The 16,379-nt window shown below is 45.4% G+C and overlaps 1 protein-coding gene across 12 annotated transcripts in view; it reads right to left on the bottom strand.

Moving 5' to 3' along the window:
• The window catches only part of tcf7l2 (transcription factor 7 like 2), an 87,954-nt gene that overhangs the window by 35,484 nt on the left and 36,091 nt on the right, over positions 1–16,379 (bottom strand). For 6 of the 12 annotated variants that reach the window (XM_041963050.1, XM_041963055.1, XM_041963051.1 and 3 more), the window contains exon 5: positions 14,286–14,345. The exons of the other annotated variants lie outside the window; for them this stretch is intronic. In XM_041963050.1, the coding sequence (XP_041818984.1) occupies positions 14,286–14,345 (60 nt within the window). The remainder of the gene's footprint in view (positions 1–14,285; positions 14,346–16,379) is intronic. 12 annotated transcript variants of the gene reach the window in all.

Raw genomic sequence — 16,379 nt, 5'->3', positions numbered from 1 at the left:
TCTGCACACTGGCGTGGAAAGAGCTGAATGGTTCCTCTCAATGCCATTAACCCATTAGATAGTTTCAACAAAGGCCCGGAAATAATGTTTCATGTGCGGGAAAAAATACTCGGAGCACAGCGCACATGCAATTACTGCGCCGTCATCCTCAACTTATAACTAATATTAATGTTCTTGTTGGGCGACACAAATGGACTTTCAATGAGACTGAAAGAGAAAACCCCAGGCAACAACAGAACGTGTCGAGCTGAGCTTAGAAAAGCAACCAAAGCAGGAAAACACCACTGCACACACACACAAAAAAAGAGATATTTAGCTCTCCCACTGTGGATAAAAATCTGCAAGTTTGTTCAAATTCCAGGGCAGGCTCTTTGCTTGCAAAGAAATTTCTCTTGCAGAAAAATACCACCATCACTGTGGCGACTGTTTACATCCTTTTATGGCAGTGGGCCGATTGAGAAGAAAAAACGCTGGATTTGACTGCACCAAAATGTGGAATCAGTAATTATGGCAGCCATATTGCTGCTACCTGAAACAGCTCTCCTGGCATTCCCTGAGGCTAAGAGTGACCTGACCTCCATTGTGCGAAGGAGATGTTTCCAGCTGCTGTTGCCCCTCAACCACACGGTGACCTTGAGTGAAACTCCCTAAATCCCGAGCGGGTAGCTTTGAGAACTCCTGCACGCCCCGAGATCGTCCGTGTGATGGATCCCGTCTCGCCCGTTCCCAATAATCACCCCTATTTTCACATCACTCGAGTTCGGCTGTGTCACTAGATTACTGGCCCTTCGTATCTACCTTTCCAATTACTTTTAAGAGTTTTGGATGGACAAATTTGCGCTTTCATGTCCCGTGTTAGCGGATGAGTCGCTGCTTCTGGCCATGAAAGGAGAGTTTTTAATGAGCTGAGGTGAGGTTAATTGGTTCGCTAAGATCCTCTGAGTCATGTGCCTCTATATGAAATTAAGTCCATTTCCCGGAGTTTTCCCTGGACGTATTTAATAACAAACACTTCAGCCCAATTTTCACTTCCCACAGAGAGGGGGAGACTCAGGGAACGTGGCGGTGGAGGAGGAGGGGGGGTTGGCTGTTTGTGCTTGTTTTACTTGCCTTCACCGCCCCGGACTGCTATCTGTGTTTGTGTTTCTTCAAAGACCAATAGTGTAATGTCAGCTCCCATTCAGAATTCTCATGAACGTGCCGCTTTTACAACTGCAAATACAGCAGTGTTTTCCACAGATACCTGAGAGCTAATTACCAGCCAAATGTGCATTTGTTCATAATGGGACCACAAGCTTTTGCCGCCGTTCCCATTTTTCTAACAATAAGGGTGAATTTGCAGCAGTCGGTCGATCGCTGCTGTTGATTCAGTGCGATGGAGCCCCCGCGTGCACGCCGCGATACACTAATCCTCCGCAAATGACTGGGCCTTTCACTTGCTATTAGGAACTACATGATGTGAATCTGCCCAGACTAAAAGACCTTGTAATCAACACTGGCGCAAATGTGTTAAGTTCAACGTCTCGTCGAGGGGGGTTCAATGGTCCTGACAGTGTAATTACGGGCTGCCACCGCAATGCAACGGCCAGAGCGCTCAACGCTAATTCAATCCATCTTCATTTCCAAGAGTAACGCCCCTACCATTGATGGATAGTTATCATTAGAGAGTGACAAAGCACTGAAACAACTGAGGCGTGAGCGGCAAAGTGTGTGTGTGTGTGTGTGAGGACCGGGCATAAAGTCAAGGAGCAGGAGGATGTGTCCTCTCAGATACACACTATTGCGCGAGACAGCAGGATTATATATTACTACAGGGATGAATACGGAGGGAAGGAATGGGGAAGGAACTTTGGGTCAGGGAGCGTCCTACACACACACACACACACACACAGACAAATAAATACAGAGAATACCCACACAGAGTATGTGTACGTGTTCCCATACACGCACAAACAGTTTGGCTCACTGTGACCCCGACACACAGAGAGGCTATGGCTCGACTCACCAGCCTTTTATAGCATGCTGCTCAGACTGCTGACACACACACACAAGCTGACAGACACACACTGATACACACACACTCGCGCAGGTCTGGGCACCGTCTGCAGCCAAACACGAAACCGCAGGCTATGATTGAGGCCGACTGGTCTGCTCCTCTATACTTTCAGTCTATATATTCAGTCCACCCTGGGCTGTATATCTTAATTATGTGCTCTGCCTCTTTTCCTAAAAGAAGGGGTGACAGAGTCAGCTAGTCAGGCACTGGAGCAGCAGCAGGCCACTGAAATGAGGCCCTTCCAGTCTTTATGGGGCCTCCAGCTCAGCCACTGCATCATTACATGACTTTTAAGCTCTGAACAAAAACACTGCGGATGCCTCGTTCCCCGCGTCTTTCCTGGCGCAACGCACAATAGAAACCATCCTGTTTGTGGCATTTTTTCGCATCACGCTGAACGTCTTCAAAACAAACTGGAACTCCCAAACTTTTCGGGGAGACTAACAGGCTGTGAAAGGCCGTAATGAGTAAATAGCTCAAAGCGTGGACGGGAGGAACAAATGGCCAGAAGAATTTTAGCACAGCGCTGTGCTCAATGTGATTATCGGTCCTCTTTCCTTGCGGGTCGCAGCTTTAGGGGTCACCACCGTCTCAGACTCTCTGTCTCTCACACACACACACACACACACACACACAGGTTAGGCTTTGCCATTTCAATGACTCAATCGCATCTGGAGCTCTCTATCGATTGTGCTCAGTGACCCAGCAAAGGCCCATGTGGCGGGCGCCTGCCCCACCTCTCCGAATTAGACCACGTTCGAATGGGAGCCGGCGTCGTGGTCGCCCCTGTCCGTCAACCAGGAGGTGGTGCTACTGGGATGTAGAGCGCCACTTCATCCTTTTTGCTTATGCGGCTGAAAAGCAAGGCGGGGATTTGTTTGGTCGGGGTTTTTCATAATAGTGGGGATTTAAAAGGCTTTTCTGACACCTGGAGTTGTAGACACTTCCTCAAAGACACAGGCATACTCTGTTTTACTGTCGGCGTCGATTTAGCGGCAGCGAGCGCTGAGAGATTCACAGTCAGGTGATGCTGCCTGCTTGAATGCATGAGATTCTCAGACTTGTGAGCTCTTGTTCAGTTGGCTCACTGCGAGGAATGAGCGGCTTGCTACATCCCTCAAACCTCAGCGCACATACACCCACGCCGTTAAATTTGATGCTTACTCATGCACATTCCTAATGTGCAATTAGACACTCGCATGTAATGCACATTTACACGGCAGCTCTGGCGATTTGTACACATACGTGCCGGCATGAGATCAGCGGCCAATGTGCTGCCGTAGACGGGCTGGCCTGCTTGCAGACCCTGCAGTTTGTTTAGCAACACTCCTTTTGACGACGCCCGAAGGGTGCAATTAAGCCCAATTAGAGCCTGTCAGTTTTATTAAGAGGCACAGACTGGCCAGGCTCGGGGGCAGTGAGGGGTAGAGGAGGGAGGAGGAAGAGGAGAGGGAGGAGGAGAGTCTGCAGCACCAAGCTACTGCTACTCTTGAGAAACTAGGCAAGCACCACTGAGAGGAAACTGGTGTAAATATACTGTATGCCAACTAAACAGATACTAAACAGAACTGACAGCTGTGACAGTTAAATGACTAACTGATGTTACCAGTGTTGGACTCAGAAAGAAAGAATTGCCAAGGGCCTAATCAAGTCTTCATAACCAGGTCAGGTTCTGCAGGTAACCTCGGGTGCTCTCAGTTCAAATACATAGAGATTACCTTTATGATGCCACATAAAAGCTGCTTAAAAGTGCAGTTTTGTGATCAGAGAACCTGAAGGGATCAATGGATGACAAAACCAACTCGTCTATAAATACTCACTGGCTACAGTGAATGCAGACATGTGTGGATGCAGATGTCACAAAGCATTTTCGGAAGGGGGATAGGGGGTGGTGGCTGTGTAGTTATGCGAGCCTGCCCTGATATATTAGTGTGGCTGTGAATAGAGCAATACAGCTGGCTTGGAACAAAAACTGCAGCATCCCTTTCATCAGGAAATCAAAAAAAAAAAAAAAAGAAGAAGAAGAACGCAAATGAATGTATCATTCCCTCACAATTCCTTTTCCGTCGACCCCTCAACAGAGATGTTTACAGATAGCTATCATTCCCCCTCTTTTTCACATTTGCGCTTGGACATGTTTCAAAAGACGGGGCCTTTTCATCTCCCCTCTCGCTGTGAGGAAATTTGCTCCTTAATGGCTTTCAAAACAGGAAGCAGAGACAATAAAAAAAAGAGGAGAAGTGAGAAAAACGCTCCGCTCCCCAGTCCCCCCCTTCAGTCGACGCATCCTTTGCGGAGCTGAGTGCCGCAGCACACTGCTGCTGTGCCAAGGTGCCAACTGTGCCAGTCACACTGACCTCCATCTGCAGGCAACTTGATACCATCTCTCCAACCGCCGCGTACTCCCACTGAATGGGTTCGCTCAGTCACAGTGAAGTCTGAATGCCATTCAGTGCTCAGGCTCGGAATTGTGTTTCAAGTTTGTGTGCTATTGTATTCTTTGTTCACAGCTGCTGTGTAAAAAAATCCTTTATCACTAAACTGAATACTAAAAGGGTTGTATTGGAGGAATGCACACAGGAATACATTACTGCCAATGTGCAAATCATTCTACTATCAGGCAAATTAGAGCTGATTTTTCACAAGTCTTTATCAATGACCCTCAGAAGAGTAAGGTTGAACTGCTATGGACCAGCTCAAATTACTACTTAGGATGGTCTCTTGCCAAGGACTAGGCTTACTATTTTAATAGTATATGTAGGTGTCTGTTTACTCATGTTGTATTCATAATTCCGCCTCCTGCAGGGCATCCGTGTCCACTGAGTGCCCTTGAACATGCCATGAGTAGTCTTTCTGCGCTTCAACTAAAAAGAGACCTGAAAGACAGCTACACACGCTTCCGCACAGTTGGATAAAACAAACCTTAACCACACAACTCAACCTCACCAAAGAACTCGCTTTTTTCAAAAGATGTTCAGAAGAGTGTTTTTTTTCACGCTCTCTCTCTCTCTCCTCGTCTCTGCTTTTTCTCTCCCTGGGTAAAACAAATGCATCATTTTTCCGTAAAAAAAAAAGAAAGAAAAAAATATATATATATCTTTACTCCCTCCTCTCCCTCCCATTGTGCCATTTCCGTGTATGGAAGCGTTCCCTCCCATTGATTTTCTCCCAGCCAGGGCCCTACCCAACACGAGCCGCTTCCTCGCTGGTGTCATCTCCTTGTGCCTTTCTCCTTTTAACTGTGTTTTACTCTTGTGGCATAATGTACAACTGCCAAACTGGCGGTGGGGATGGGGGTGGGAGGGAGGGTGCAATGGGAGGAAAAACTGATACATGTGCTCAAAAGTTTTGGCTATTGATTTCTTTTTGATGCAGATGGGGAAAAAAGAGAACTGTTCAAAGCTGCGGAGAGCTTTTTTGATCACCACTACAGTCGAGCCAGTTGGTAATGTTGTTGGTGGTAAGGCACAAGGATTGCGCATGTTTCTCCGTGCATTACATTGGCTTTGTTATGTTCTGTGTTAGGCTTCAGCCTGTGATTCTGCGTGGTCAGAGGGCTTATTAGATGTAGTGACCAACATGCATTCTTGGTCGAGGCTCGCCTTGCATCATTAATGTGCACAAGCGCCTGCAGAAAGTGTCTATTCCGATGGAGAATGTCAAAGTGAGCAGATTAGGCCTACAGCTGCATCACGGAAAAAAAAAAAAACACACACACACAAACACACACAACAACAAAAAAACCTGCAGGCTTGTGAGAAAACACAAAGATGGGAAGGACTACTCAAGGGAGATTTACAGAGCCAGGGAAAACTGAAATGTGCAGCACAAGTAATGAGGGAACGAGTGATATACGTCGGGAATATTTCTGACATCCACGTACTCAAGACAGGATACTAAAATCAAAGGCGCCAGAGAGCCATGTGCAGATATCCAGAGATGAAGGGGAAAGCTAGCAGGAGTATTTGACAGCCACTGCAGCTCCTCGTCCACAGTTTCTGCTCCCCGCTCTGCCGGCCCTCTGTGATGAGTGCCTGTGTCCACTGGGGGCTACAATTAGCCCATCAAACTCATTCCAGCCGGGAATCCACACCGCCTCTCCAATCCCCTTCTCTGGCTCTCCGAAGCCTGGGAGAGACAGGCAACTTGTAAGACTAGGGGAGGTAGCCTTTGATGTGCCAGGTTCTGCCGAGGCCTCCCTTTTTGCTCATATCAAGGCTGAGGAGATATAACAATTAAAATGGCGGGAGAGGCAGGCTGACACCGCAGAGTGCGCTCGTGCGGCTCGTGTGCCATGTGCCCGCCTGCGCGCCCCGGACCTGGCCTTCACAGGTAGGGGGTGCACCTCAGTATTAGAGCAGATATCAGTATCCCAGTGATTGGTGAAGCTTTGAGAAGTCACATACAAGTTGAGAGATGTTTTTTATGCCAAAGCCATACATCTGTCTTGTGGCTTTTCCTGGCTTCTGATTGGCTGGCCCTGTTTTGGTCTGTCAATTAGGAGCTTTCTGCCCTGTGGCAGTAGTGCAGCATTTCCCAACACTACCTGGCCCTGTATTTACTTCGGTATCAATTTGTCAATGTCAATCTAGTCATCAGTTGTAATTATCCATTAGTAGGCAAAAATGCCAAACAGGTTTTATTGTGTTTTGGCACCTCAAATGCAAGAATTTGCATTTTCTGTTTTTATATTATTTCAAACTGCATACCTTTGACTTTTGGTGGAACAAATTTGAAGACACGACCTTGGGCTATGGGAACTTGAGCAAGGTATTTTTCCTAATTTTATGGCATGAATATAATCATTAGTAGCCATCTTCAGTTTATCAAAATTATCATAATCCCAGCAACAAGAGCTGGCAAGATCATATGTGAATTAAATCTGGTTTATTCTGTTTTGTAGGTAGTATAAGGAAGTGAGGATATGCTTTTTTTCCCCTACACAAAACATCTAAATATGTACATTCTGATCCATTGGCCTTTAGAAGTAGAAGAAGGACCTCGCCTGTATCTCAAGAGATCCCATGTTGTGTCCAGACCCCAAGCTGAACAAACTCTGGGCCAGTGGTTCAGACGGGCTGCTGCGTTACGTTGTGTAAGACACAGCTCCACTTCTGTCTCTGCTCCAGTGGGGCTCAGTGGCAGACAGCCAGGTAATTACACAGCACTGACTACCAGCCAGAAGAGAAAGGCCCACTACCACACGCATACACAAAAACACTTATTTGCAAGCACAGAGTATACAGATCACACAACCCCACCTGCACACACACGATATCTCCCTCTCCATTCTCTCTCCTCCTCCTCACACACACACACACACACACACACACACACACACACACACACACACACACACACACACACACACACACACACAGGCCCAGCCAAACACAAGGACTACATTATGTCAAGGAGGATTACAATGACTCCAACCTGACCCGGCTCTGCAGCTGCTCCGCCTCTGGCGTGAGTGTGCCTGAATTTACTGTTTGAGGTAAAAGACTGTCCACAGTTTAAACAGGTGTGTACTTATGCAGATGCGCAGCTCAAGCATGTGGTTCACATTAGCTGCTGCAGTGAAGCCAGAGTGAGCTTTCACTGGAGCAGGAGTCAAGCCCAACATGAGGTTGGTGATGTATTCGTTTTCAATTCCCTGAAGTCAGGAAGCGAATATTTCCTAAAAATTCCAAAAAAGGTGCATGAATGAATAAGCTACTCTGTGGTACCGTATGCAGATTTAATCTCTGAAAAAATGTGCAATTGTGAGTAAACGGCTCTCTGGCACAGAAATAATAAGTGGAGCAGTGGAGCCTCTTGATATCAGTTCAAGTTCAAGAGACCAAAGAAAAAAAGAGAGCATTTAGCCAAGTTTCTACCTCTGTCACATCACATTCAAACGCACACATTATTAGCTCTTTTTAATTCACTTGCTTTAGTCCTCATGCTTGAACTTGGTGGTGCACAAAGATCCTGGTATGACATCACTACTTCTTAAAGCCTAGCAACACAATGGAGCATAAGTCAGAGTCATGACTAAGTCTGCCACACACACAGCCTGAATGGCACTTCAAAAAGCAGATATCTTAAATTATCTTCAGGGTTGATTGCATTAGTTTTCTAATCTGAACAGCTCACCCCTTGCTTTGACTTAGCAGGCTGCAATATAAATACATCAAGAGTGCAACGATAATTCATGATGCTAACGTGATTATTTCCATTATCATGAGCGCATTAACATTTCAAAACCTCCATATGAACTTGCACCGTGAATGAATGGATCTATGGCTGGGATACAGCGACAACAGAGGTTAGTCATTTTATTCTGACATTACAAAAGCACCAGAGAGTGAGTTGGCATAAAGGCAAGTAAATTGCACCAACAAAACAAAAGGGAAGTCATGCTTCAAGGAAGGAGGAGGTATTCTCTGTCCCTTGTTGGTTATTCCAGACTTTTTTTTTTTCCAAAGAAAGAATCTTGTTTAAGAAAAAAACTGCCATGGATTCCAGTGAATGCCAGTGAGAATCAAGCGAGCTATTCATGCTGCCAGTTGATTTAGGCACGCCTCGCTACACACCAATCAGCCCGGCCCCGGCCTCGCCAGCCACTCACTTGTCTGCCATTCCAACACAAGATGGAGACAGTGCCAAAAGTTCCAATTAAAATATCCATTTGTGATGTCTGTGCAGAAAAAAAAGGAACAAAAAACAAAACAAAAAACCAAGTACCAGGCTTTTTCGATAGCGTAGGAGAAAATACAACAAAAGCTGCCAAAATTCTGTGGACAAGCCACATACTTAAGAGTTTTCTGTCTACACAAACTAAATAAGTATGAGGAGTGTGTATGCAGGCAGAATGTGTGTGCGCGTGAGGGAGACAGACAGAGCGTGTGTGTGCATGGGAGTGGGAGCGTCTTGTTATGGAGGAACAGAGCATGTTGCAGATAAGAGGCCGACGCTGTTCAAAGAAAAAGGCAGGCCGGTAAAGTGCGCGCCGATTCGACATCATCGCCTTACTGTCCCTTAATGAGCCTGGAGAGGAAGTCTGGTGTCCACAGAATCCGCTCCTGTCTCGCTCCAATCAGGCTGCCGGGCTTTTTATTCAAATCTCACACACAACTGTCACACAGCCAGTCTGGCCGCGCTGTTTATCTTACTCCAGGAGGATGTTAACAAGACAAATGAATGAATAAATACACAAATAATGCGTTTAGGTAATGTTAATAATGTATGAAATGGAAGCTGCTTTTTGACAGTAGCGCTGCACTAAGGGTTCTTCCCAACTTTGGTGACAGGCTTGTTTATTCTTTTCCCAGCATGCAATTCTCTGCATCATTCCCAGGCGACGTCTGGCCGATGTTGGGCGTCTATAGCATATCTCGCTGATGAGAAAAACTAGTCTGACACGTGAGTTTAGATTTCTCTCCCATGAAAAACAGCCCATATAACGTCAGCTCATATAACTCTCCCTTCATCCGAAACCTCTAGTATGGTGATCCTCCTTAATCTCATGGAATCCAGGTCTCCTTTTCACCCCGTCACACTTCCCTCTTGCTATTACATGACTGATTTCAGTGACGTTTTAACAGGCCACCCAATTAGAGTACATTTCTTTGAGAGGCTGGATAAACAAATACAACGGCGTGCGCACACCTGCACAGGTATGCAAGAGCAGTCAAATCGCAGCGTCACCTGCCTCAAAGAAGTGTCCCAAACTTCCAGGACTATTAGAAAAAACAAAACAAAACAAAAAAAAAAACAAAAAAAACAGAGGAGCGGGGGGAAAAACGCTCAAAGAAACTGACTGGGTAGGAAAATAAGTCTCACATCAAATTCCTTCCCTGGGCCGAGACAAAAGCAGGGCCTGGCACTCAGGCGCCGTCGACTACACAGACTTGGAAGACGGAGAAGAAGAAGAAGAAGAAAAAAAAAAAACAACAACACGCACATCAAAACCAGAGCCAAACAAATCCAAGAAAAGTTCAGATAGGTCTTCAGTGGAACTGCCAAGAGGAGCAAAATCAAATAAATTGGGGGGGTTAGTCTCGTTCAGGCTGGCCTGACAAACCTGAAAACACTGTTTAGAATATATGAGGAAGGTGACAGAGGACGATGCTAAATGACTCAGAAAGCAGATACCCTGTGTTTACCCTTACAAACTCCAAAGACGAGCCCCTCTCCCGCTATAACGCGGGGGGAACAGAAAACTGAATTCAAGGCAGCTTAAGTGCTCTCTGGAATCACTCAGCATTCCACTGTCTTCAACACACACACACACACACACTTCCACAGAGTTAAAATTTGACTGTGACAGCGTATTCATCCATAACTGTAAATTGTTCTTTGGGGAATTTGGCGGGGCTTCATATTCTCCACCCCTCCTTCGCCTCTCCGGTCCCCTTCTTCTCTCCCTTTCCACAAAGCTGTCTCCATCACTCTCAATCACAAGCTGCTTGTACATATGTACACAACAAGCAGTCGCCATAGCAATTGTGGGATCGCTCAACGCTAAGTCATTACAAAACCAGAGATTCATGAGGCCACATAGCGATGTGGAGCTTATCATTAAGGACGCACCAATAGCTTGTGTGCTGCATCGTTGAAACTTGCTTTTCCAGTTTGATTATTATCGACTGCTTCTCTGATGATTGATCTGTGGCTGGTTGGATTCTTAAATACTAATGTCTTAATTTAGCTTAGCATTGCCCTGGTAGCCCACAAGTTATGAGGTATCTACTCTTGCCGCAACAGTATGAGACTTTCACGGTAGGATAACTCATAAAATATCACGGTGTGACACAATTATAATCATTATTGCTATTATCATTATTATCAGCTACAACGACCCTTAAAGGGATGAAGACAAAGGGTGAACAAATGCTTTACTATATTTTCACAAAATATTACGTGCTAGAGTTTTTTTTAATAACACTAACACAGTAGAATTCAATCACGTAAATAAGCAAATGTACATGTCATCAGTCAGTTTTCATACCACGTTGCACCACTACAACCCCTCCAAGCACTGTTAAAGGGTATGCAGGAAATATTTAGGCTTCAAGCGTTTGACAACCTTTCCCGGTGCGACTGAAATCATTTCTGCTCAGTGATGATAGAAAAATCCATCCTCACTACTCCCGTTTTTATGCCATGCATTCAGCACCTACTGTTTTGTGACCTCAGGTCACCAGTTTTCCGTAAGACTAGCTGCCATGAACATTACTTCTGTCCAAGTCCCCCGATGCTGAACACTGACTCAAACAAGGCATCCCATGCACTGCTTGCAGACTAAAAGATCAGACAAAAAGCTACCCCTCAGCTTCTCCTCCGCTATTTTCCAGTTTTATTCTGGTTGTTGTAGTAAACTGACAGCTTCCTACGTATAGAGAAAGCCCGACTTTTCTTTGTTGTGATTGGTCGACTCAAATACACACAGAAAAAAAAGCATGCTCCTCCAAGAAATGAAACTTTTCTCAACTTCAGAAAAGCTGTCAGTTTGAACGAAATACTGCAAGCACACCCTCACTAGTTATATATTTTCAACCCCCTTTTTTGAGAGGGCAGTGATTTCATGTTGCTCATGTACCTACAACACATGCATGCTACACTGCCTGTGCATGCGTGTGCCAGTGTCATAACACTCAAGAGCCAAAAACTACTCTAAATTCTGCAGGCCACCCCTGGGATATTCACTTAATCACTTCAACCCGTTCTCAAAAGTTCACTTCCAAACTTCCTGGAAAAAGGAGCAGACATTTCTGAGGAATAACAAAGAGGGTTAGTGAGAGTAATAACATTGTGTTTAATCCCACACAATTCTGCCTCGTACCAGAGTGAGAACAGCAAGCCAAGAGGGACTTGCAGCAAAAACAAATCAACGCTCCTGCAGATGTGCTAGCAACGCATAACAACAGATTCAAGTGTCAGGGGTTTATCTAGAACCAAAATACCACAAGTGACCACAGTTATGCTTTATTCAGTAGGTACAAAAGCTGAAGAAGACGTTTCAGCTGAGTTGAGGTGTACGTTGAGTTAAAAAGTCTCCATTCAGTAACACAGTCTCCCCTTTTCCTCTACTACCCTCCTGCCCTGTTCTTCTTTTTCTATGTAGTTCCCCTCCTCTTTGTGGCTCAGCTCAAACCTCAGCCCCTTCCATACTGCTGCTGGGGAAAAAAAAAAAAAAGAGGTCACGGATCGCCTTACTCCATCCTGCCTTCGTATGGTCACAAACTCCCCCCCCCCCCCCACCTTCTATCCACACCTTCCCCTACCAGCACCTCTCACTCAAAATCTCATTCCATCACTGTGGCCAAATCCGCCTCATCCATCGGCGCCCCCGCCCCCATTTCATTTCTTCCCTCCCCTTCCTCCCTCCCCTCCCCTCTCCTCCACTCCCACCCTTCCTGTGCCCTCAGCCCAGTGCTAATTGGTAAATCTGTTGAACCATGCCAGCTCCAACAATGAGACACCTGGAGTTCTGTCAAAACAAGTTTCCCTGTGAAACGGCCTCCAGTGTTAATACAGTAGCGTAGGGAGCTGCTGAGTCTGTTGTCGCTCACGAGGCTGGCCGCTGAGCGGAGCCGGGGATCGTGCTATCTGGGAAAATTTGTCAGAGATGAGTGCACTCGACGGTCAGTCTGTTAGGAGTGGTTCATCATAAATTAGATTATTTATCAATATCACTTCTGAACCTTGATCCCAGCCCTTTGTGTAAATGAACTCTGCCCAAATCATGATGACCACACAAGTATTTTTTCCTTCTTGCTCAGCATCCACTCTGCACCTGTGAGGCAGATCTCTGGGCTAAATGATCCCATGTTCTCGTATGCAAACACATGAAAGTTATAACCTGGCCTGACCCAGCTCTGACTAGTCATCCAAAACTGAAATCACACCTAATATGCAAGGATACTACAGATACGCTGGCGTAGACAAAGGTGTGTTTGTAAGACACACACGCAGTAAGACAGGCACACCCATCAGTGATCCTGCCAGACCTTGTCAAACAAGTTCCAGCAAAGGCGCTTGTATAAGAGAGGGAGGAGAAGCAGCAAGTTGACATGGAGAGAGGAATGTTTTTTTTTTTTTTTTGTTGTTGCCTTATTTTGTCCAAAATCCTTTTCGACCGCACATCATATTAACAGCTGTTTTCACAATCAAGCATGATTTACCTTCTTTCTTCTCTTCATTTTTTTCCCCTATTTCTTTTTTTTTTAAAGGGCTCGTGTTATTTACTGGCAACAAAGGCCCGGCAGAGTGTGCAAAATCAACAAGCAATTGATTAGTCAGACAATTCAAGTAGGCAATCCACAGAGCCACGGTCGCCTCAGAGGAGATTAATAAGTTATTCTCTGGGCTTCACAATGCCAGCGTCTTCCCGGCTTCACAGAGCCCAAATCACAACAAGGCCCACTGATGTCCCCAGCATGGCAGCTCTGCAGTGAAAGCAAGACCAACTTTACCTTTAGCTTCAACTTTCTTTATATTACATATTCAAGGGCCGTCTTGTTGCAGGACATCTTGTTTGGAATCAGAGAAAAGCATGCAGTGTTGCAGCACTTTTCAGGTTGGGTCACCTCTAATCCAGATCTTCTATCAGCCGACACAAACAGCGTGTTTTTCTACCTCTTTGTCTAACATTCAGACCCAGATGATGCTCATAAACAGCTTCTCAAAGACATGCAAACAAAGCAGAAAGCCTCCCTTCTCCTGCTGGTAGATCGCAGGCTAATTCAAACCAAATACATCAACAATGACTCCCAAGGCTAAAAAGGATGCTGGCATTAAACCAGAGCGATCCAGAAACCGAGACCTGTTACGCATAAGACAAATAAAGAAGGCAAACAGAATCCTTAACACAGAGAAATGAGTTAAAAGTCAAACAAAGCTGGAGGAGAAAACAACTTGACTACCCCCACGAAGGTGGACGGTCTCTGTTTAGTGTATGATGTATGCACCATCCAAAATATCCCCCTCCCCCACAAATATCCCCTCACCTGCACTGACATTGTAAAACATTAAAAACCACACCAGCAGCATAGCAGCAGCACTGAATTACAGCACAAAGCACAACACAGCATGATTATCAGCATCATCACCAGGATTCAGGGTTTTCATTCATTACTTTTGCTTAAAAAGACAATAATCAGCAATTATCAGTTGTTAATTTGTGTGTGGAATCAACCAAAAAAATCCAACAAGATATTTTTGGAATTCAAAGGTCTCTCACCAAATGAAATTGGTGAAGGCTCAGATCTGACTGTCCGGGGAATTCCCAGCAGAAGGGCCCCTGAAAGGCAAAGACGGACGTTCCCAAGTCACACAATTATATCAGCTCTCCATCTCTTGTCCGTTCTCTCTCTCTCTCTCTCTCTCACACACACACGCACACACACATACACATCTGTACACAATCCCAGCCGACCAGGTTTTATGCAAAGGCAACGTGCTCTCCCTGGAAATAATGCATCCCCTGGCTTTTTAGTTATTTAAACTACTACCTCGTCTCTGCTGGCTCAGCTTTCTCCTGGGTACGTGTTCGGCCCCATTATTACTAATTTTACACACAGAGAATAGGGGAACACCGGCTCTGCACTGGTTACGTGGCTGTTGGTACTGGCTGACTGGTTGTTAAAACACCCTTTCACTTTGGGAGAACATTTTAATCTCCTCGGCATCTCCACAGGAGCAGTCAGCTGGTCTGGGGATCCACTGTCGCCACCACGTTTTGGCACACATCAAGCTCTGAATATCAGGAGTGGGACAAAATATTGATGAGGGAATATATAGCATTACTTCCTCTTGGGATACATTATTGATACACTGGCACCACATGTCGATATTTTTATTAATACATGCAGGTGTGTGTGTGTTAGGGAGGCATGCACTTTTATGCAAATTGTTTCATCTCAGCTGAATAAATATAGAATTTCCAGCTTTTTGCCTTTTTAGGGTTATTTTTTCTACTTCACTTGCACACACATCGTGATACAGAATCACAGTTTCCTGATACCATCGTGGACAACATATCGCATCATGAGTTACTGTGTGATTCCCACCCCGACTAAATATCTATAAACTGCAAACGGGTAGCATGATCCAGCACAATAATATATATAATATAATAATATCAACCAAAATGTCCTAAAGTTCTGTTTTTCTAGATGTTAGCGCTGTTAAAAGTGCAGTTTGAGTGAGCCTATAATGAAAATAAGGAAGCAGGCTGACAGCGGGTACCCTGATCAGCCATATCTGATATTTTTACCACCTCACTGTGCTCTGAAATTGAAATTGTGAACTGCCTGGTCTTACTAGCTGTTCAAACACAAGTTTCTTTAGAGGAGGAGGCATTCAGAGGTTAACCTGGCACACTTGTATCAACTGAAATTCAGATCTCCCTTCTCTCTGACAGATAGAGGACAGGAAAGGGAGAAAGAGGAAGAAAATAGGGAATGGGAGTTATTGATTTCCTGGGGAAGAAAGGACACGCTAGCAGAAGTCTCAGAACATGCAGAGAAAAGCAACAGGAGCTTTAAGTTTGGGCTCCAGCACCTAAAAGCTACCGTGTCAGTCGCTCTCTCTGCACTGAGATCACTGGGTTTCTATTTCTACTTGTGCTTGACCCCGGGGCCAGCTAGATAACTTTTCATAACAGCTAGTCAGCGTGTGGTTATTGGTAAGCTTGCACACACACGCTTACCGATACAAATACGTATTATCCATTTTAAATGTGAATGTCCAACTCAGAGTCACACATACTCTGGGGTAGCTTAAGTTCACAGGGGTTATGCAACGGTCAAATACCACGGCAAGGAAAAAAGAAAAAAAAGACGACAGTAGCCCTGGAGCTATTCACACTCACAGAAACTCACAGAGACAGAAACAACAAACTGCTGTTCACAGTTCCTACAATCATGTGCTGTAACAGAGATCCTTAACGATGTCCTTCGCACATTCAGTGTACACGTTTGACAAAAAAGTATGCAAACGCAAATTAATCAGGCACCTATACTTAAAAATATGTCCATAGTCCATGAAGGGGCAGGAGGACCCTCGAGTCGTTGCAGTACTGTTGCTGACTAAGCCAACACTGACGGGATTGTCTGAGGGAACAAGCGGCCATCCAGACTGCTGGACAGACACAATGACCGAGGTGCTCTCATTTTCATTGTCACGGTTCCCGGGGCTTGACGCCACGTCTCGACGGCCTCAGATTTGGGCCCGAGCCGATGATGTAAGCGTGACCCCCTGAACAAACGTCTTGTCTGGGGTGAGACAGTGAGAGGCAGCTGACAGACACAATGGCCTCTATCTGAGGTTTGGA

The sequence above is a fragment of the Chelmon rostratus genome, chromosome 21 (assembly GCF_017976325.1).
Source record: "Chelmon rostratus isolate fCheRos1 chromosome 21, fCheRos1.pri, whole genome shotgun sequence".
Lineage (NCBI taxonomy): Eukaryota > Metazoa > Chordata > Actinopteri > Chaetodontiformes > Chaetodontidae > Chelmon > Chelmon rostratus.
The sequence above is the reverse complement of the archived record's forward strand: the minus strand, read 5'-3'. Positions and strand labels throughout refer to the sequence as shown.